The sequence below is a fragment of the Solanum verrucosum genome, unplaced genomic scaffold (assembly GCF_900185275.1).
Source record: "Solanum verrucosum unplaced genomic scaffold, falcon-dt-bn FXZP01000255.1, whole genome shotgun sequence".
Lineage (NCBI taxonomy): Eukaryota > Viridiplantae > Streptophyta > Magnoliopsida > Solanales > Solanaceae > Solanum > Solanum verrucosum.
In genome coordinates, this window is record NW_026020006.1 from 462,014 (window position 1) to 485,507 (window position 23,494).

Sequence of the window (23,494 nt, forward strand, 5' to 3'; positions counted from 1 at the left end):
TATCTAACCAAACTCACATTCTACTAAATCTGAAATACTAAAACAAAATCACAAGAAAATTGAAAAAAAATATTTAAAAGACTAAAAATCTGAAACACATAAATATTTGATGATTATCTAACCAAACTCACATAAAAATCGAAAAAATTGACGGAAAATCCATAATATATAAAATCCGAAATACAAGATAATCGGTGATTTTAAAAATAAAATCAACATAAATATCACTAAATAATCGAAATTACTTTAACAATTGAGATATTTCTTGAGTTAAGTTAGAGATTTGTTGAACAAATTAGGAAAACCATTCATAATTTGTATTTCTTGACCTGCAAAGAAATTTGAAGAAAGAGAAAATATAAAAGTTGAATGACGGGGGGAAAAGAAACGTGAATGATGGGGAAAGAAGATTAATCGGTAGTTTTTTTTTCTTTTTTCCTTTTTTCCTTTTTTATTTGTTATTGGTTTAGAATTTGGTCCAATGATGGACTGTTTTGGGGGGAAAAAGGGTAAAATAAATAATAATATTTGAATACAATTATTTTGTAAAGTATTGACATTTTGACATTTTAAATAAATATTTTAAAGTGTAGTTATTTTGACTAATTATGTTAGGTATGTTGACTAGATTACTAATTTTCCCAAAAAAATGCTAATCATGTATAAATAATAATATTTTTCGCTGAAGAGGGTTCAGATAAACCCCCTAACTCTATGCTAGCTCCGCCTATGCTTATACTCCGAACAGTTTCGCATAATAAGGGATAAAAGGAGTATTTATTTTGTTTTGGTACATTGAGAAAGTGAATGTAACTTCTTATTTTTTCTTATTTTTCACCTGATATTCAATACTTACATTGTGATTCGACTAACTTGAATTTGAACTCGCACAAAAAATCTTGCTTTGACATTAAAGCGCTCTATTGAAAAACGATTTTATATTCAGAGTTTGAATTCGAGACCCGTCTACTTGGTTGATTAGTCAATGCTCTATAGTCTAGAGTATAATGATGGAGATGCTAGTATAGTGGGCCTACAAATGGGCCCATCTCAAAGTACTCTTGGGTCACTTGGCCCTGTTATAATTTCGGCTATGTTTTGAATCCTTACAATTGGTGTGGGCCCATTAACTTACCATTTACCGCACCACCACGTGTCCATTCTTATTTTGTGTTTGATTGATCATAAAATTTTAGAATGTTAATTTGATCTCGGAATAATTTCAGAGACTTTCCTTCGTGTTTAGTTCTATAACACTAATCTCTTTTTTGGTTTGTAATTTTACGTTTGCATTTCTTATTTTTAATTTTAATAGCTTATCAAAGTGTGAAATTGTGAATTTACTTTCTAGGCTAGGAAGGGGTATGGTCTTAAAAAAATAATTATAATCGATTTGATTAATCGTAGAACTGAAATGTACCCGAGTAAGTCTCTTCAGTTATATAGTTATAACCTAGATATTGCGACTCGAGTTTCTAAATTTTTTTACAATAATTCTTATATTCTGTAATTTACTTCTTATTTAGTGTTCGAAAAACTTGATGAAATAAATCAAGAATAGTCAATGTCATATATTATATAGCTTTTTTTAGCATTTGTGTTGTGATAGGTGACAAACGCACGCATATGCAATTTCTCCACTATCCAAAAAGCTTTTGGTGTAATTTTGGTGTTTGTGTCCTTTTAAACTTATTTGAATGGAGTTTTCTTATAATATATGTAGTTTCTCAATCTTTTCAATTATTAATATGTGACATTAATTATAACTTGGTTGGATATTTGTTACATATAGTATATTGCATATCGTATTATTACTTTAAATATTGTTATTTAAATTTTTATTGCATTGTATTATTAGATTTATTGTTATGTAAAGATGATACGTCTCAGTTTATGCAATAAATGATATAATGTGGTCGCATCGTTATTTTATTTTTTCTCATTTTGCTACTATTTATTTACTAATTTTATTTTATATTTTATACTATTTTTTTTCTTAATAATAATTTTATTTGTATCCTACTTTATATATATATATATATAATAATGTAGGCTTTACTTTTCATATTATTGGTGTGTAACTTTATATATCGACTAAAGACAATATTATCTATCCAAAAATTATATTCATCAAAACAATGTAATATAAGACATTATGAAACGATACGTAATAACTATCCACACAAGATGTTAATTAGATGTGTAAAATACGGTATACCATCAAGAGGTGTAATGAGATGTTCAATAACCTTTTTGATAAAAAGAGTAGTAACCCTTTAATGGACATATTCAACACAAATTTAAATTAATTGGATAGGTAAATTTCGAATGTAAATTTTTGGGATAAGGATCTGAAAAATATCTCAATTTTGGTCGAATTTGCTGTTGTGATACTAAACTTTCATGAGGACCTATTACCTCCCTAGACTATTTAATACCGTATTTTAAACATATATATTTGCCCACGTGGATATAAAAAATAATGTAAAATTATAAATAGTAATGTGACCACGTGGGCACATATATACCTTTAAAATACACTATTAAATAGTTCAAGGGGTAAAAAATACGGTATTAAATAGTCTAGGGAGGTAATAGGTCATCATGAAAGTTTAGTATCGCAACAGCAAATTCGACCAAAGTTGGGGTATTTTTTAGACCCTTATCCCTAATTTTTTTAAAAACATATCAATATATTTTTTTAATTTTGGCGTGAAGGCTCACTGCCACACATATTTGTTTTGTCCTTAAAAGCATATAAACATTCATAAAAAGCTAAGCCCTCAGACTCCTTTATGACTTCACTAATTAATTAAAATTTGTTAAAGTGAATTTTATTAAAAGATGAGAAGAAGTGTAATAAATTAAAATTAAAAGTGAAAAAAAAACATTTCTTTTTTTTACCTCATTATAGTTTTAACTGAACTATGCTGACGTGGAAGTCTATGAAAACAGGCTTTTTTGGGTATTTTATGGGAATTAATTCTTTTATAGTTATGTTTTTTACTTTACTCATTGGAATTGAGAAAAGATTAGTTTGAGAATATACTGTTGGTCTTCTGTTTGGCAATGATTTTTTTTTTCCGATCATAAATTTTTTAAATACAACTTAAAATTTCTTATCGTGATTATTGATGGGTTATTTTTATGCTTTGATCATCACATTATTTTATTGGTTTTATGATTTTTTAATATTTTCTTCAATATTTGTTTTATCTTTCTTATCACTATGTTCTTTTGTATGCATTATTTACGTCGGTGATTTTCTGAAAGCAACTTTTCTATCTACATAAGTTGTAGAAATAATTTTGTATACACTCTATATTTTCATACTTTATTTGCGGAATTTTACTAGATAAGTTGTTATTTTTTGTATAGATCTTCTTGTTTGGGAAGTAATATATATATCTTCAATAATGAAGTAATCCATCCTTTTCAATTTATTAGTCTTTTTTAGAGTCCATTGTAAGAAAGCATTTTCTATTGCTTTACTTAGTATTTTTAATTTTAAGTTTTCATATGGTATATTTAAGACCACACAATTATAGACATTTTGGTTCTACGTTTCTTTATTTAAGATTATAAGTTTTAAAATTTTTTTTACTGTTTAAATTTTTGTATTAAGTCAAAATTAGACCACCAAATTAAAATCGATGAAGTAATAACACTAGAACTATTCATCAAGTGACATCATAAAACGAAGTTGGTTTCAACTTTTTTTATGGGCTATTATTTTATTAATGTTAATTAACTATTTTATTCGTAAAATAAAAACGAAAAGAAGTTAGTTATCAACAGTTGCTAAATTAATATGTAAATAAAATTAACAATTGTTTATGTGGTATTAATTAGCTGTGATTTTGCTATTAGAATCAGATGAACAATCAAAATGGATTTGTCAAATCAGAGACAGCTAATAAATTATTTTATTAGGATAAAAAAAATAAAAAATCAATTCAATATCATTGTAGACCATAGTTTTAATTAATTTCCTTATTTATCCTGTTACTATCCTTATTTTATTATTGTTTTGCATATATAATATAGAGTTATGGACCATGAAGGTATTAATTAAAATCATAAAGAAGTTTGAGGAGATGTCACAACATGCAAAATAAAATAAAAACTCATTTGATATTCAATATGGATATTGAAGTCCGATTAAATTTGAATTCACACATTGCATGACTTATTTCTGAAGTCGACACTCTAAATATAATTTTGCTATTTAGACAGAAGAAATTTTAACCACTTTGCACAACCTGCGATATTACAAGAGTTTATGCTATGAAATATTCAAAATAATTATTTCTAGAATGATTAATTGTTTGTTACAAATGAACCACGTTACAAAATCTTTATATTATTGATTAAAGTTGTTTAATTTATTTATTTATTGGTTAATAATTTGGAAAAAATAAGTTGTAATAAGAACCAACCTACAAGTTTGACTTAGAGACATGTTGCTGAGTAATTAATGAGATCAAGATGCAATCAAGTGCTTAACAATAATTTAAACCTAATAACTAATTCAACTTACTCTTAACAACTATAAAGAAAAAAACTTATTTAGGAAAAAATAGAGTATAATTAGATGAACTAAAGAAAGAATTTGCAAATAAAGTGCATTTTTGGAAGTTCTTATTTCATTTTTTTTCCTAATAAAAATAACAACCTCCTTATTTATTAATTGACTTAAATAATACAACAAAATTTACTCTATCAACTTAAATATTAATTCACTTTGACACTATGTTTTCCTTCAAATAAAAATATGATTTTTTGGCTATAGTAAAACACTTTTACAACATCAAATTCAAAATTTAACCTTTATGAATTTCTTCAATAATTTCAAATTAACTTATACTAATAATTAAGTTCATATAAATATAAAATTTGAACAAAAACTATTAAATTCACATAAACCATAAGTTAAAAGCATACACTTTAATTAATTTTACGAGGTATATCCTAACATGGTAATAGTCTAATAGAACCTAAAGTTACAGCTAGATTTATTTTTTAGATAATGGTCTACTATTAAAAAAAATAAAATTCCCACAAACAATAATAAAATTATTACTCCATTATGATTTAAAAAATACAAAAAATAATTTTAGCTGGTGTGGGGTTATTTAAGCTCATATATGAGCTGGATCCACACTCAATGGAAAAGACCCCACAATAATTTATTACTATAAAAAAAATTATTCATTTTAAAAAAAATATAAAATTGGTAATACTAATAATTATTTAATTATTTTTATTTTTAATAATGTAACCAAGATAAACAAAAAAAAAAAAAAAGTTTGACAACTCCAAGCACAAACACCCATGTTCTTCGTACCAATATATATATATATATATATATATAAATTGTAATTCTCATCCCCTTGTTTCCTCTTTTTGTTCTTCTCTTCCTCTTAAAGCCAAAAAAAAATTAAAAAAAAGATTTTTTAAATTTATTTAATTTTTTTATAAAATTCTCCTTGTCTCTCTCTTGAAATTTTCTTTCAATAAGGTACTGATATGATTCCTTATGGATGTACCAATTAAGATATGTACTACTAACTTTTAAGATACTTTTGTTCTTGTTTTGGGGTATTTTTTTTTTTCCAATATTTTTTACTTATTTTTATGTAAATTTGTTGAAAAAATTTCAAAAATTTGAAGAAAGTATGAATCTTGGTGTTGGGTCAGTGGTGAAAACCATGTCTGGTGCTAGTTGTAGTGTTTCTTGGAAATCCGGTGGTAGTGATAAAGTTTCCGACCAGTTTCCGGCAGGTTTAAGAGTGCTTGTTGTAGATGATGATCCTACTTGTTTAATGATCTTGGAGAAGATGCTTAGGAATTGTCACTATGAAGGTACTAAAAATTTCATCTTTTTTGATGTGTAAATTATGTGTTTTGTAAATCAAGAATGGTACTTTAGATGTTTTTTCAAGAGTTGACCTTTTTATTGGTGCTTGTTAGTTAGTAAAGCTCAAGTCTTTGATGTTTTTTTGGCTTTTTTATGTTGAGTTTGAGCTTGTGGAGAGGATAGTGGATGTGTTTTTTTTAACTTAATTTGGTTGGTTTTGAGTATGATTGATGTGTAGAATTTGATTTTCATGAGATTTGGAAATGGTAAGTTAGGAATTCATGATGGAAAGAAGAGTTCTTTTTGGATCTCATATGGAAACTTCTCTTTCTGCTTCTTAGTTTATTAAAGTTGAAGTCTTTCTACTCCTTAGTGGATGTGTTTTTTTAGTTAATTTAGTTGGTTTCTTTGGATTTGAATGATAGGATTAACTAATAGAGAGTATGATTGATGTATAAGATTTGATTTTCATGAGATTTGGAAATGATATGTTGGGAATTCATGATTGAAAGAAGAGTTCTTTTTGGTTCTCCTATTGACCTTCTCTTTCTGCTCCTTAGTTTATTGAAGTTCGAGTCTTTGTTGTTCTTTTCATCGTTTGATGTTGAATTTGAGCTTGTGGAGAGGATAGTGGATGTGTTTTTTACTTAATTTAGTTGGTTTCTTTGGATTTGAATGATAGGATGAACCAACATAGAATATAATTGATGTATAGGATTTGATTTTCATGAGGTTTGGAAATGATAGGTTTTGAATTCATGGTGAAAGAAGAGTTCTTCTTGGTGCTCCTTAGTTTATTAAAGTTCAAGTCTTTGTTCTTCTTTTCTTGTTTTATGTTGATTTTTGAACTTGTGGAGAGGATAGTGGATGCACTTTTTTAGAACTTAATTTGGTTAGTTTCTTTGGATTTGAAGGATCGGATAAACCAATTGACTGTATGATTAATGTATAGAGTTTGATTTTCATGAGATTTGGAAATGATAGGTTTGGAACATGGTGAAAGAAGATTTCTTTTTGGATCTCCTATTGACCTTCTCTTGCTGCTCCTTAGTTTATTAAAGTACTTTTTGTTTTTTATGCTGAATTTGAGCTTGTGGAGAGGATAGTGTATATGTTTTTTTACTTAATTTGGTTGGTCTCTTTGGATTTGAAGGATAGGATAAACCAATATAGAGTATGATTGATGTGTAGGATTTGATTTTCATGAGATTTGGAAATGATAAGTTGGGAATTCATGATTAAAAGATGATCTCTTTTTGGATCTCGTATAAACTTTCTCATGGTGCTCCTTAGTTTATTAAAATCTTTGTTCTTTTTTCTTGTTTTATGTTGAATTTGAGTTTTGGAGAGGATAGAGGACGTGTTGTAGTGCTTAATTAGGTTGGTTGCTTTGGAGTTCAGAGGCGTGTAGGATTAAGGATTTGAAGGATTGGATAAATCAATAAAGAGTATGATTGATATAAGATTTGATTTACACGAGATTTGGAAATGATAGGTTGGGAAATTTCATGAAGAAAGAAAATTTGTTGTTGGATCTCCTATTTACATGTTTATCAGGAACCCTAAACTTCCTCAATTAACTTTTAGGGGTCATTTGGTACGAGGGATAATAATCCCGAGATAAAATGTTGGTTAGGGGTATTAGCTAGTTCCGGGATTATATACTAATAATGATGGGAGGAGTTAGTCCTATATATATGTTGGGATAACTAATCCCATGGGATAACTTTGTCTATCAACATCGCCCATACCAAACGACCCCTTAGGGTCAAGTGAAGTCTTTCATTTATGACCTTGGTCTGAAATAGAATGTTTTAGGCTTTTGAGAACTTGTTGTTGTTGTTTGTTGTTATTGACTATTCATTGTTTCCGCTCACAATTCATTCTAATTTTGTGATTCTTCCAGTCACCAAGTCTAATCGAGCGGAGCATGCATTATCAATGCTCCGGGAAAACAGAAATGGATTTGACATTGTTATAAGTGATGTGCACATGCCAGACATGGATGGTTTCAAACTTCTTGAGCATGTTGGTCTGGAAATGGACCTCCCTGTTATAAGTGAGTATCCCGTTTCATTTAGTAAAAACTGTATTATTTTATTTTTCAAGTTTTGTAACTGCTGAATGCTGATAGCGTACTAATTGATGGTATCTGATTTGGGATTTGTCATTGGCTAGTGATGTCTGCGGATGACAGTAAGGATGTTGTTATGAAAGGTGTTACTCATGGAGCATGTGATTATCTGATCAAACCGGTGCGTATTGAGGCTTTGAAGAACATTTGGCAACATGTGATTCGTAAAAAGAAGCACGAGTTGAAGGACAAAGATTTTGATCAATCAACAAGCGTGGAAGATGGAGATCAACAACAGAAACCTCCAGAAGATGTTGATTATTCATCTTCAGCTAATGAAGGGAACTGGAAAAGCTCAAAGAGAAGAAAGGAGGAAGAAGATGAAACTGAAGAAAGGGATGATTTATCTACATCAAAGAAGCCACGCGTAGTTTGGTCGGTGGAGCTTCATCAACAGTTTGTACAAGCTGTCAACCAACTTGGAATTGACAGTATGCATCTCTTGGCTATTTCTTTACCTTAATATTTCTATGTTGCTGTGGTTCCATATTGCTCGGAACTTGGGGTATTTCAGGTCCAGGGGAGTATATGCCTATTTATGATCTTTAAACCTGAAAAAGGAGTTCTTCCCAGCTCAGCTAACCTTGTGGTGTAACCAAACTTGATATACTCCCTCCATTTTAATTTGTTTGTTTGGTTTGACTTGACGTGTAATTTGAAAAAGAAAAGAAGATTTTTTAATCTTGTGGTCGTAAACTAGTGTACCAAAATGTCCTTTTATTTTGTGGTTTTAAACAAGCCATGTGGAAAGTTGAAATTAAACAACATACCAGTGTCATCCCACAAAGTGGGGTTTGGGAAGGGTAGAGTGTATGCAGACCTTACCCTTACCTTGGAAGGTAGAAAGGTTATTTCTGTTAGACCCTCGGCTCAAGGAAAAGCATGTCAAAGAAATAAGGGAGGTGAAGAACTCATGGCAAAATCCTATAGCTGCCAAAAGAAGAAAGAGACATTCTTTTTTAAACGGACTTTAAAAGGAAAGTAGTACTATTTTGCTAATGTTCCGTCCTTTCTTACATCACCAATTTCAGAAAAAAAAAGTTCCTTCTTTTCTTTTCTTTCCTTTTTTGGATTTTTGGCGTTGGGAGGGGAAGAGGATGTTTTTGAGTCAGAGACATCATTCCATTCATGTGATTCCTCATCAACGCAACTAGCTCCATCACTGAATTCCTGGTTTCATTCAAGTCTATTCATAAGATCTATAATTTGTTTCAAGTTGTTTAGCTTTTAGACCAGTTGTTTTATTCTAATTTCTGATTCCCTACTGCTAATTACCAAAAAAAAAAAAGATATTTATTGTTTTTAACAGTTAATAGCACTTTATCAACTATATTTATCGTCTAGTGCTGCCCTTTTAAAGACAGTATATGCCTTAATGCCTTGTTGTCTACATTAATGCACTCCCTAATCAACGTAAAACGCTGAACCTGGGGTTTGCCTAGCTTCAAGGGGACCTGACAGATGTGTTATTTTTTCCTTATTCTTCATACTGGGACTTGTACCATATTTACATGATTTTTCCATGTTTCTTGGGATGTTACCATGAATTTATGAATCTTTGTCCATTTCGCTCCCTCTCCAGAAGGGTGGAGGTTAAATTGACACCATTACGTTGTTAACATGCTATCTTTGTTCACGCCTTTTAGTTGGTCATCTTGAACCCTTGTAGAGACAAAGAAGGGGCACTTTGAACAGATTACTTTAATAACAATAAAGCACACATATGTTTAAGGACAGGGATTACTATTATTTCCAGTAGTTAGATTGAAGATTGAAAACTTTTTTGTAAGGACAGGATCAATTAAAACATTGGGCAGGCAAAATTGGGATTGTGGGAGAAAAGTGGAAACCGTGAGGTACATGAACTAGTCAAATTACCTTTGCTTAGTCAAAAGTTCCTAACATTGTCATCGCGTACACATATTTAGTGTTAATCAAAGGGGACATAATTTATGTTTGACATCCATGCTCCCGTCCTCACTCTTTCATAATGGGAAGGAGTACTTGATTCTTGTTGACCACTTAATTATAAGTGGTGTATGAAGACATTGGTAGCGGGTATTACAATAATATCATTCACTTCACACTCCAATGTCCTTAGTGTGTGGTTTAGTTCAAAATCTGTGACCGCTCTTTATCCAAAATGTGTCCAGGCCAACTTGTGCGCACCTCGACCATTCCACTGCATACCTGCTACCTCCCACTAGCACAATTACTGTGTTACTCTGCTCACCAAGGTTTAGGTACATGGGAAGATTCACCTAGTGGTTTTTTTTGTCTTTATTGGGATTTGAACCCTAGTTTTATTGCAGTTTCTTTTTACTCTCAACCATCGCTGATAAAATAAAATGTTCAAGATTCTATAATTCCTGGATATGATTTTGACTTGGTGATATCGGTAGTTGGTATCACAAGAATAACGTTCATCTCTTTCTCTCGGGTGTCCTTAATATTTGATAGTTCTCTAAATTTTTGCGCGAGGTTTAGTTCAACATATACAACTTTTCTTCATCCAAATTGCTTAGTCTAACTGTATTGAAGTGTCTATTACCTTAGAAATGGGTTCTGCTGAATAAGAAAAGAATGTTTGCCTATATTCTAGATACTTACTCGTATATTCTTCGTTGCTAATTCTGGCTTTGATTTCAGAGGCTGTTCCCAAGAAAATTCTTGAGCTGATGAATGTTCCTGGGCTAACCAGAGAAAATGTTGCTAGCCACCTACAGGTCTTGAGCAACTTTACTTCTTCCGTTTTCAAGAATATATGGTTTCATGCACAATTAGTTGATTAGTGGAAGACTTTATGTTTGTTTTGCAACATGTAGTTGATAATATTTCTTTAGTTTCTTAGTAAAGTGCTTATTGGTCGTAATCATGTACTGCAGAAATATCGGCTGTACCTAAGGAGGTTGAGTGGTGTATCACAGCATCAGAATGGACTGAATAACTCATTCATGGGACACCCGGAAGCAGCATATGGGACGATGACTTCTTTCAATGGGCTAGAGCTTCAAGCTTTAGCTGCCACGGGTCAACTGCCCGCACAAAGTCTTGCTACCCTCCAGGCGGCTGCACTAGGTAGGTCTGCGACAAAATCTGCAATATCTATGCCTCTAGTAGATCAAAGAAACCTTTTCAGCTTTGAAAATCCCAAGTTGAGATTTTCCGAGGGACAACAACAATTAAATAATAGCAAGAAGCAAATTAACTTGCTTCATGGGATCCCAACAACCATGGAACCGAAGCAGCTGGCTGATTTGCACCAGTCCTCACAGTCCTTTGTGGCTATGAATATGCAAGGGAATGCTAGAATGCAACAAAACAACGCTCTACTAATGCATATGTCTCAACAACAACAACAATCGTCTAGGGCTCAAATGCTAAATGAAACCAATAATGGTCAAGTTTCACGGCCGCCATTGTCCATGTCACAACCTGCTGCAGTCTTATCACGAAATAGCATTGTTGACAACGTACGAGGGCCAATATACAATCCAGTCTCCCAAACATCTTCAATGGTAGATTTTTCGCTGAATCAAACTACAGAGTTGCAAAACAACAGTTTTCCTCTTGTGAGTAGTAATTCAGGAATGTCAACTCTGACATCTAAAAGATTGCTTCAGGAAGAAGTTAACTCTGATATTAAAGGATCTAGAGGATTCCCTCCTGGTTACGATATATTTGAAGAGTTGCATCAGCAAAAAACGCCGGATTGGGGTTTACCGAATATCGGATCAAACTTCGGTGCCTCTGATCATTCAAGTATACCAGGAACTCTAGATGTCTCACCGTCCATGTTAGTTCAACAAGGTATTTCTTCAATGAAGAAGAATGGACTAAATGGAAATTCTCCTATGGGTGGACCGCAACTTAACCTATTTTCTGGCGGAAATTTGCTTCCTGTTAAAGCTGAACAACTTCCTGATACGAGCTATCAAAATACATTTTTTCCGGAGCAATTTGGACAGGATGATCTCATGAGTGCCCTTCTGAAGCAGGTTAAGTCTGTGTTCTTATCCTTAGTGTAGCTTGCTTCAGAATCTTAACTTTACTGATGCCATTCTATTTATTTGCTAATTTGCATTTTATGAATTTCCAACAGCAAGAAAGTGTCGGACAAGTTGAAACTGAATTTGGCTTTGATGGATATTCACCATTGGACAATCTTCCTGTGTAAGACGCGAAAAGAGCGTAGTTGCTGTAAGCTTACGCTTTGTAACATATAATTCTGAGTCACTAGTGTACATAGTTGTCTTTACAGCTGAAAATTGACTTCTGTGAACAAAAACGGTGGAGTTTCAGCTCGTCATTCAATTCTTGATGTTGGATTCTGGTCTGGCTGCATCTTCCGGTCTGATTCTTGATTATTGTGGAATTAGACAGCATTCATGAAGAAAAAAGGGTAATTTGTGTATGATACTTCTGCATGGTATCGCAAAGGCGTACATGCAAAGTTTTGACTTCTATATAGCTAGTTGAAATTTAGGACAATTTGCACATCCTAGAAGTTATTTTGTGGAGATGTTCTGTTTGTGGGATGCTACGCGTTTGGCGTAAGGATTCTCTTAAAACGTTCGAGTTATTTACTAACTGCAATAACCCAGTTTTATTTCTTCTATTTCACTTTCTGGAGTTGATCTTGATGTACAGACTAAATTTGGATTGCCATAAACTGCAGATTCTTTTAGTTGCTCATTTAGCTGATCCTTTGCTTACTTTCTTCTTTATATGAGTTGTTGATTTGAAAGGTATATTTTCTTTCTAAAGCTTGGCTTTCAACCTTATTCAGTTAATAAAACTAAAAATATGTTTTGATCTATTTACTACTCTTTTATGTGTTGTTGCTGCCATATGTGAAGAGGAGCCTCGAAACAATGGTAAAGTTGTCTTTCTATGACCTATAAGTCACGTGTATGAGCTGTGTAAGAAGTCACTAGTGCTTGCATAAGGATATGCCATCAACATTGCAGCACAAACTAGTGGCCGATCCATGTTTTTCATTAAGGTGGCCAAAATATGAAGAAGTAAACACGCAAACTAAGCTGAAGAAGTTGAAATTTCACAAGTGGGATTGGGAGAAGGTAGAAATTTGCACAAATCTTGCCAATCACTCGTGAGGGGGTTGTTTCCAAAAGATTCTTAGCTCAAATACTGCAAATTCTACTATATATATGTATACATAAAAATAAAGCACTTTCTCATGAAAGACAATGTCCTAATCACAAAACGAAAGGGATAAAAAAGCCATTTTTTAAATATCCCAATTTTGAGAATTGAGAATAAAAATGACGTCTAGGCAGGGGTAATATACGTATAGGCAATACTTAGGAAAACTATTTATTTTACTTTTTGTTTTGATTAAAACATATAAAGGTTGTTGTCATGCAATGAACATTAAGACATAACTTCATCAATCAACTCATGATTAGAAAATAATTTCATCAATGAACTAAAATAGTAGTATAAAATTAATGAAATGAAAACATAGAGCTCTCAACTTCTATCTACTCATAGTCTTCCAAATCGAATTAGCACTTCTCAAATCAAGCTGGACTTCTCCAAGCTGAAACAAATACCCACCATTCAACCAACCCACAAAGTACTACTACTTTTACTGCCAAGAGTACAACATTTCTCATTCTTTCTTTCCTTGTCCATTTTCATCCTTCCTTGAGTGTAAAAAGAGCCACAAGAAAGAGCCATCAACAAGAATGCTGCTTGTTCTACTTCTCCGAGCTTTCTCTTCTGAGTAGATCTTGATCTTGGTCTCTGCATAATGACTTCTTCTTTACCAAAAGGAAGTAATTTCTTTTTCAACGAAGAAGAAACAATGTTCTTCACAAAGTTACTGCTTTTACTATCTTCACTGTTGCTGCTGCTGCTACAACTTTGGTTCAAATGGTGCTGTGCTTCATTGTTTTTATGTCCAAGTGCCACTGATTTCTTTGATTTCTTCTCTTCGTTGTTCAACCCCAGAAAGGCTCTCCTCTTTTTCCTACTTTTGATCCCACAAGCATTGCATAGTGACTGCATTCACAATGATCATAATCATCAGATTTGAGCATCAAGAAATCGAAAACTAAAATGAGATGGTGTTCATTTTATATTAAACGATTACTCCACCTTCCCGTTTCATGCAACACATTATCATTCTAATCTGTTCCAAGGAAAATGAGACCTTTCTAGATTTGAAAACTCTTGAACTCTAAACATCATATTTAACTTCTAATGGTGTGTTATTACAACCAAGAAACATCACGACATGTTTAAAGAGGCATATGCAACATTGCAGCACCAATTTCATGATCATCTAAACCCAATACTTTAGATATGAAGCATGAATTTGAGTAAAATTACACTCAAATTGCAATGAATAATAGATATAAACAACTCATTATCATACAACACAACAATCTTTCTTTCTTAAACCATGTGTCAAACAAACAATGTACTTTTGACTATATTATCATGCAATTCTTTCAGATATTTTGTGAGACTACACCGCGTATGTTGTTATTCTATGGTGTTCAATCCAATTTGAACCAACATATACTATTCCACTATCTCTCAGATATTGTACAACTTATACGAACTTGTAATTCTATAACATGATTTATTCTTCTTTAATAAAAAAAATAGATCAATGTTCAACTTGAAGTCGTAAATAAGACGGTAGTACTAACCTTGGGACCAGCAGGTCCACCTCTCCAAAGAGGTGTTTTTGTGGTACCACAATCAGCACAAGTCTTAACATTACTTTGGCTAGTTTCCGGTGAAGTAACTCCACTACTCATTTCTTCAGATCCTAAACCCTGCTGCAACACAAGAAACAATTCAAATCAAACACTAATAAACTTCACAGAAACTCCCCTACTAAAAGAAACTGTAAACTAAGCAACAAGAACAATGTAGCTAACCAACTGAATGATTACAATTGAGAAAATTTCCCCACCAGTTACACAAGACCCATTACAGAAAACAAGCTGAAAAAACCCAAAACAAGCTCAATCACACTTGATTTAGACCTAATAACAAGAGGTTAAGCTAGTGATTTATCACTTAGATCCACCACTTTGGATCAATCACCTAATCAGAAGAATCCCAACTGAATGAGTAAACTTCACAAGACCCACTAAATGGAAAAGCTAAAATGACCCAAAACAAGCTCAATCACACTTGATTTTTAACTAAAATAAACGACGACTCAAACCAAGCAGAATGACACATGATTTAAACCTAATAAGAAAAGGGCAACTAGTGATCACTTAGATCCACCATTTTTATCGTCTTTTCAGAACAATCTCATCTAAATGATCACACAACAGAAAACCACTAAAAAGACACAAAAACAAGCTGAATAACTCTTCATTTTCGACCTCGACTGAATGATCACACTGAGTAAACTCAACCAACAATTACGCAAACACCCATTTAACGAATCGGCTAAAATGACCCAAATCAAACTTGATTTAGACCTAATAAGAAAAGGGTAACTAACGATCACTTACTTTATCACTTAGATCCACCATTTTCGATCACCTTTTCAGAAGAATCTTAACTGAATGTAAACTCCACCAGCAATTACTCAATAAACCACCAAAAATACCCAAAAAAAGCTCAATCACAGTGGATTTTTGAGCTCTATCAAGTAGAGAGAACAACAATTAAAATCCCACAACTCAAAAACGAAGAAGAAATTCGAGCTTAGTGTATAGATAAGAGAAGAAGAGTGAAAGTGGCGGAAAAAAAAAAAGGAATCTGTGGTTTATAAGGGAGTTGTATACGAAAAAAACCCTAGGTGCGCGGGAGTGTGAAAAGACGAAAATGTCCTTCTTTGACAACTTTTTTTACCCGCCAAAATATATGAGATTATAACTGAAAGTGCCGCCATTAAAATTTGGTTTTTGTATTTTTGAGACAATTTCATTTTTGCCGCTTTAATTTTTATGTATATATATATTTGGTTTTTGGTATGTGTTGTGTTCAAGTCGAGGGTAAATTGAAATTATCATCGCAAGATAGGAATAAGGCTATGTTGACACCATCTTATTCAGACCTTATATATGAGATTATACTGATATGTTGTGTCAATAACAATAATTTGCCACAATTATAAACAGTAATACAAGCTATAGATTCACGTGACTGTCACTAGAACGAATGCAATTTTATAGTATCAGTTCATTTGAATTCTGTGTTTTTTAATATGGGGTATAAATGTATGTGAACAAATTTACTAAGATTGCAATAGATCATAGGTATGAACTTATAATTCTAAAATTTTAATAGGTTTAATAATAAAAATATTAAGAAGTTGAATCAATAGAGTTTAAATTCTAGATTTGTTTCTATGTGACACAGTAATTTTTGTTTGAATCCTGATATATATATTAAGAAATTCACAAAATATTTTTAAAAAATTGACTCTAAAATATTATTATGTATATTCACTTGAGATTGTTATAAAGATACATAAACTTGAAATATTTTGGATATTTTAGCTTCCTTTATTCTTTTTATTGAATATAATAATGTGTATTGGGTTTATTGTATTTAATATATAACGTCAAACAATTTTGTGTTTCCCTTATCGATGATGTATCAAGAAGTGTGTGATTGGAACTTAAAACCAAACTATAATACCTCTTATTCTTATAATTGTTTTCGTAATCGATATCGTTATTTGAGAATCTATTGAAATGTTGGTAAAAATGGATCAAATGTCGTAAAATATGCTTAATTATATGTGTCCTTTTCTTCACGTGATGATACCAAAAGAAACAAAAATAGGAAATCACTTAACAATTCAATTTGTTACTAACCTTTAAGGACGAAAATAATAATAATAATAATACTATACACATATCCTACAAGTAAGAAGTAATTTACGCCATCAAAGGTTGTGGGTACACTCGTAAAGATGATTGAAATCAACACACCTTAACATGGATAAAATTCACAAATAGCGAGTTTAAAACCCAAGTTATTGAAATTAAAGCTATTTTCGTAAAGTTCTAAATTTCACACGTAAAACTCAAAAAATTGTAATGAAACTTGTGAAAATCATAATGACACGACAATGACTTTGAAAACTATATGATAGTCGATATATTTTTAGTAGCCAATTAGTGCTAAGGAGTAATTAGTGTGGCTAATTCCTCCATGTATTTTATAATACTCCTTTCGTCTATGTTTGATTCGACACATCTGGTAAGAAGTAATAAATAAAATAGTAATTTTATGGTATCATTCCTAATTATTAACTCATCTAAATGTTGGAAAATGAGTAATATTTAATGATGAAGATAAAATAATAAAATATCTATTAATTTTTTAAATTTAATAAATAAAAATAAATATCTATTTTTAATATAGTAAACAATGCAGAATACCAAAGGAAACAAAAATGGAAAATTCTCACATTTCTACAACTTGTTATGATAAAATATTGCACACAAATCCTACAAGTAAAATAAACAATTTAGCACTATATATTATAATAATAATAATAACACAAAAACCCTACCACGTTGAGCTACTCAAAACCATTCATAGAAACCTTATCACAACTTTTTGTTAGCTAGACATTAAATTTAATTCAACCAACACACCTAAATACAACATATCAACAAGCCCCAAAAAATTACAACAAAAAAAAAAAAAAAAAAGGGAGATCCCCTCAAACAAATTTAATCAAGTGACAGAGCCATAAATTCTAAGGGTCGGAATAAAAAAATGCAAAAATGCCACATGAAATTTGAACATGCAACCTAAAAATTTCAAACAGACCCTATTGCACACACAACATAACAACAAAGGAGATTCAATTGAACTCCTTCCGATACATGTAACTCTGACACTCATGAACCTAAATAGAGAGTGAAAAGACGGTTCATTGCACTAAGCTCCTGCTATGTGCGGAGTCCAGAAAAGGGTTGTCGAGCCACAAAAGGTCTATTGTACGCAGACTTACCGTGCAGTATACTTCTAATACTTTAGTTTTTTGTTGTGAGGTTGACTACATTTTGAGAAGAAATTTGCAAGAATTGCAAAAAAAGGCACCAATGCAACACAAGATCCATGTCAAAAATAGCACAATCCAATCCTTCAATTTCTTCTTTGGCTGATGATTTCTATCAGATTGCATTAGTGATCTATACACAGCTTCAGTTAGGGCAAATGCTGTTATTGGATCTGATTCTTCTGGTAATATTCCCTGTTCAGTCAAACACGCTACATCGTAGACCCCTGTCGTCTCCGGTATACCTAGAAATTCACATATTTTCAGCCGGCTATTGATCCTCTCCTCCGCGCTAATCGTGTCACCGTGTGTCAATATTAGCAATGGATTCTCATCTAATTGGAAAACAACAAAAACAATAGGTTATAAATAACTATAGAGCAGATTCAGATTCAACCAACAAGGCACACAAGTGTACACACTACATGTGTAGACATACATTTGTTTATTCTGTAAACAATTCTGAAACATCATATTTTATCGTTGCGATTCCTAGCTGTCCTATACAAGAATCTTTCACTAATTAGTGTGTAAACACCATTTGAAGAATTCGGCACACACTTAACAACATATTTGAAGAATTCGAACAACATAGGTTTTAGGCAGAGTTTTTGCATCTCTGGCAATGTTGCTCAAACGGTTCAAAGATAGTTGTCGCACACCTCTATCTAATTCAACATTCATCCGACAACATTTTTGAAAAGTACGACCAAAGTTTGAAAAAAAACTTACTTGATTTCCTTATAGAAGAATTGTTGAAAAGGCTCTTCAAGGCCACTACATCCTTCAAATCTCCAGAGATAAAAGCTTTGTTAATCTCTGATAAATCAGCCACAATTATTGCACAATCAACATTCCTCTTAGTGTACCTTTTATTCGTAATCTTATTATTATTATTATAATCATCATGTCGAAAACAAGGTTGATTATGTCGAACGCCACGTGTCATCCATGTAGAAACTTCATCTAATCCCTCAATCATATCATTAGTTTCTAATCCCCTTGTATCATACACACAAAATCCACTTCTCATTGATCTCAACACATTGTGTTCTTCCAAGAACATGGTTGTATAGTGTGAGTTCCCACCTATATAACAAGATTCAACAAAGTGTCAAAGGGTCGATAATCAGAGACATATTCAGAATTTAAAGTTAGCATATAAAAGAATACCGGCACTACATTATTATCTACCAATCTTGTTTTATATTTTTTTGAAACACGCATACATATGAGTTTAGCTAATATGATAATTGAGACTATTGAGCCTGAAATCATTTGGTATCTAAAACTCACTTAGCTCGATTAAGTAATACGAATTCGTATATCATAGAGCCTAATAAACTTAAAGAAAGAAACGTTCAATACACGAGTTCCTTTCATTTTCAGGACTCAAACTCGAGACATTACTCAGTGGGCCCTCCAAAGCAAGTTGCTCTAGTGGTGAAGTTCATAAATTTTTCACAACACAACCAAATGATGTATACATTTATTAAATTAGCCAACACCTCTACCCTCCTTGACAGCAAATTAATGGACCATCTTCACACTTGTGTTTAAATGTGGTAACCCCCCCCCCCCCCTCCACCTACCCAACCAATCTGAATTAATGCCAATAAACCTAAAGTGTTAATTTAGTTACCCCTAAACTATTCGAAATAGACAAAATAGGTTCGTTTTCCCTTGTTTCGGAACAACAATTAAAACGAAGGATATTTTTGAGCCAAAAACATAAGGTGGGGTAAATTTGACCAATTTTGAATAGTTCAGGAGTATTTCTAATCTTTTTTCCCCTCTCTAATATCTATTTCAAAGTCTTGATCAAAAGTTATTGAATTCACGTGAACGCGTAACTAACAGAAATGGTAATAGATAAGAGAATAATGAGTGAACATACTTGATGTTTGAGCAAAAGGGATGAGACCAGATCTACCAAGAACACTATACATGTAATTAACAAGTGAACTTTTTCCAGAAGCACATAATCCAACAAGTACAATTGTGATCACTGGTGCTATTTCCATATCTTCCTTCTTTACCCCTCCTACTGGTAACCAAAAATCCCCTGCCCTGTAATAACATTTATATTCAATTTCATTAGAAATTCGAAAGAAAGTCACTTTCTTCCCAAAAATACTGAAACAACAATAATAACCATTAATAAGCTGACTTGACTATCTCAGAAATCAAACTCCTGAATATCATCGTGGAATAAAAATAGAGTTTCTCACAATAATCATGACTATTCAGTTAAAAAAAGTTGATTTTCAAAATGAATATCGAACACCGAATAGAAAACCAAGTAGTAGTAGTAATAATTACCTGTAAGTAATAAGTTTGTGTCTAAGATCTTCAAGACCTTCAGTAGAAATAAAAGCTAATCTCTCCATTTCTCTAAGGATTTTAAGTCTTGGTGTGAGTTTTGATAGATCAGAAATATCAACTTTAAGATGACCATTTTCATCAAAATCTTGTGGTGTTCTCCACCATAAAGTGGCTGTTTTTGGCAATATATCACTTTGTTCTTCATCACTAAATGAAATATTTCTCATCTTTTTTTACAAAAAAAAGAAAAAAAAAAAACTTTTTTTGAAGATTTCTAAAAGATGGAGGGTTGAATTAGTTGAGGAATTATGTGTCTTTATGGATCTAGGGATTTATTTGGGACAAAATTACAAAAATGGTCCTTTATGTTTAATGATAGGTTCAAAGTAGTTTTCTAAATATACATTTGAGCAAAATTTGTCTTTTAAGAATATAAAAAATTACTCCATCTATCCCATTTTATATAAGTTAGTTTGATTTCGTACGAAATTTAAGAAAAAAAATAAAGATTTTTGAAATTTATGGTTAAGGATAAAATGGGTAATTCAAAGTTAAACTGTCACTTTATAGAAATGTGTCGTTTTCTTTTTTGAATTGACTAAAAAGAAAAATAAATCATATATATTGAGATAGAGGGAGTAACATATAGACTATGTCAAATATTTGATGATTTATGTTTGTTAAATTTGATAAATACAAATAGATAAAGAAAAAAAAGATTTAACCAAACATCAAGAAGGTTTTATCTCACCAAATCTTTAAGAATGAAACACAAACAATTGCATATTCTATTAAATCGATTATAAAAATCAACAGAAATGACGCCTAAAAAAATTGTATTAGACCATATCATTAAAATTTGTAGAAACTACAATAATTGTATTTTCAAATAAGAAAATTTTAGTAATTCAGTTGGTTGACTACTTATATTCCCTTTTTCTCTATCCTCAATTTAGGAAGAAAAAAAAGTACCGCTAAATATGAATTCTCACTAATTTCCTATTTTTCTATAATTTCCATTAGATTTGATAGTTAAAATTCTATAGAATAATTAGTAAGACTAAAAGTGCTATTTTTTATTTATTTTTAAATAAAAAACAAACTTACGCCTATTTTATGAATTATTTTAAATCTACCCTTGAACGCAAAGGACCATATTTGTCATTTTCTCATTTATATAGGATGGTGGGGTTTAATAAAATTAATTATATGAGACAAGTAGCTTCCACGATGTATAATATGATTAAGAAAATGATTATTATTTGCTTAGTGGAGAGATCGATGTTATTGCCATTTCTGCTTAGTTTATATAACATTATTTTTTTATTAATCCATTTTAAGAAAAGGTAATGTACTTTTTCTAGAATTTACTATTTTGATTAATTCGAATTTGTATTATGTAAGAAGAATCTTCCTAATATAAAATATTTTAGTTACAAAACTTGAATTTCGAGATTCTGATTAAGAAGAGATTGCATCTAACGCGCCATAGGTTGAAAATTGACAAATTCAAATATATAATGAACTTTGTATTTTTCTTTTTGGTTTTCACCCGGTGTCCGAAGTCCATATTAGAGCCCTGATTAAATTCGGATCGCACATTGCAGGATCCATTCAGGGGTGGCACTCGAAACAAGATTTTCTCCATACTCAGAGCTCGAACCCGAAACTTCTGATTAAAGATGAAGCACTCAACCAATGCACCACAGCCTACGTTGGTATGAACTTTGTATTTAGTATTGAATATACAATTGGCTAGTGTGTAGTGATTAGGTATATTTGACTTATTAATTGGATATAATGAACTAACGTCTAAACGATAGGAAGTAGGGTTACATGAAAGTATACAAAATTCGGATTTCGAATTTTTAAAAATCTGAATTTCCTAAATCAAAATCCAATAAAATATTTGAAAATTTTAAATCCAAAATCTCATGATATGAAAAGTCAAAATGTTTGGATTTTGATTTTATTCAAACTATATGCACACTCCTTTGATTAATATTGTCTGTTTTGTATTTAAAATTGCTAAGTTAAGACTACTCTAATCTATAAATTTTTATTAAAAATTATTATATTTGAAAATAAAAATTAAAGACCTTCTTAAAAATAAAGATAAATTTGTGGAAAAACTTGTTCTTTTTGTTTTATTTGGTCGAAGCAACTTCACAAGAGAAAGAAGAAATTTTACATTAATATACAAATAAAATTATTTTTGTCAAATAATTTTAAAAAGACCCAAAATTAACAAAAAGTTCAAATGAAAGAAAAGAAGAAAAAAACAAATAAAATAATAATAGAAATACGTACATAGAGGAAGCTTCTAGTTTCTAATCATTATGTGTGATTGACTACACATAGAAGAAAGCGTAGAAGGAACATATAATTTGTACATTTCTAAAATTACTAGATACATCAGCATGTGCTAGTACAGATATATTTATGTTACATTTTTTGTTTCAATTTATATGATAATGGATGAAACTTGAAGAGTCTGTCAAATTTGTTTTTTCTCAATATGAAGTTTTTATTATATGACTTATAATATTTTTTACGTTATTTTTAAATAATATGTGTTATTTTTTTTGTCCCAATTTATATAACACATAAATTTGAAGAGTCAATCAATTTTTTTTATATATAGTCTTAAATATTTTAAGTTATTAATTATTGTAATTTATAGTAATACTTTTTACATAAATTTTAAAATAATAGAGTATATGCTATTGCTTTTCTTTTAATTATGTGATGTCGATAGAATTTGAAGAGATAATTTTTTTCTATGTTATTTTTAAATATTTTAAGTTATTAATTATTGTGATTATAATAATTTTAACATAATTCTCAAATATGTAACCACAAAAAGAATAAGAGAAATAAATTAAAACAAAGAAAATACTAAATAGCAAATGAAAAATGAGGATTTGACATAGTAAAGTAAGCCCATGAGAAAAAGTACACCTCTAAAGCAAGAAGATACAAATGTTTAAGGAAGAAAAATAATAGAAAGTTCTCAAAATATCCTTGTCAAGCATGTTGACGAAGACAAGCCTACTTGTAGACTCTTCAAATAAGTAATAAAAATAATTATTATTTTGAGAAACTTTCGTAAATAATGTTATTTGTGTTTGAAAAAATAGTGAGAGATTTTACT

At 31.0% G+C, this 23,494-nt stretch overlaps 3 protein-coding genes across 4 annotated transcripts; 1 reads left to right on the forward strand and 2 right to left on the reverse strand.

Annotated features, from left to right (window-relative positions):
- Positions 1–5,309: 5,309 nt before the first annotated feature.
- LOC125819497 (two-component response regulator ARR2-like) lies at positions 5,310–12,260 on the forward strand. Its single transcript, XM_049498931.1, has 6 exons — positions 5,310–5,865; positions 7,767–7,919; positions 8,039–8,425; positions 10,644–10,720; positions 10,880–11,992; positions 12,097–12,260. Exons 1-6 carry the CDS (start codon positions 5,544–5,546, stop codon positions 12,169–12,171), a joined length of 2,127 nt encoding a protein of 708 aa, XP_049354888.1. The 5' UTR covers positions 5,310–5,543; the 3' UTR covers positions 12,172–12,260.
- A 1,157-nt stretch (positions 12,261–13,417) lies between these two features.
- Positions 13,418–15,731, reverse strand: LOC125819549 (GATA transcription factor 15-like). 2 transcript variants are annotated; one of them, XM_049498992.1, is made up of 3 exons: positions 15,503–15,731; positions 14,678–14,806; positions 13,418–14,021 (listed from the first exon to the last, which is right to left on the reverse strand). In XM_049498992.1, the coding sequence occupies exons 1-3, from the start codon at positions 15,521–15,523 to the stop codon at positions 13,578–13,580; spliced, it is 594 nt and encodes a 197-aa protein (XP_049354949.1). In that variant the 5' UTR covers positions 15,524–15,731; the 3' UTR covers positions 13,418–13,577. The 2 variants fall into 2 exon arrangements, with proteins under 2 accessions (XP_049354949.1, XP_049354948.1); XM_049498991.1 differs by having other exon boundaries at positions 14,678–14,809; positions 15,503–15,723.
- A 2,114-nt stretch (positions 15,732–17,845) lies between these two features.
- On the reverse strand, positions 17,846–20,585 carry LOC125819684 (uncharacterized). The gene is made up of 4 exons (XM_049499156.1): positions 20,338–20,585; positions 19,913–20,085; positions 18,748–19,104; positions 17,846–18,350 (listed from the first exon to the last, which is right to left on the reverse strand). Exons 1-4 carry the CDS (start codon positions 20,565–20,567, stop codon positions 18,013–18,015), a joined length of 1,098 nt encoding a protein of 365 aa, XP_049355113.1. The 5' UTR covers positions 20,568–20,585; the 3' UTR covers positions 17,846–18,012.
- Positions 20,586–23,494: the final 2,909 nt, after the last annotated feature.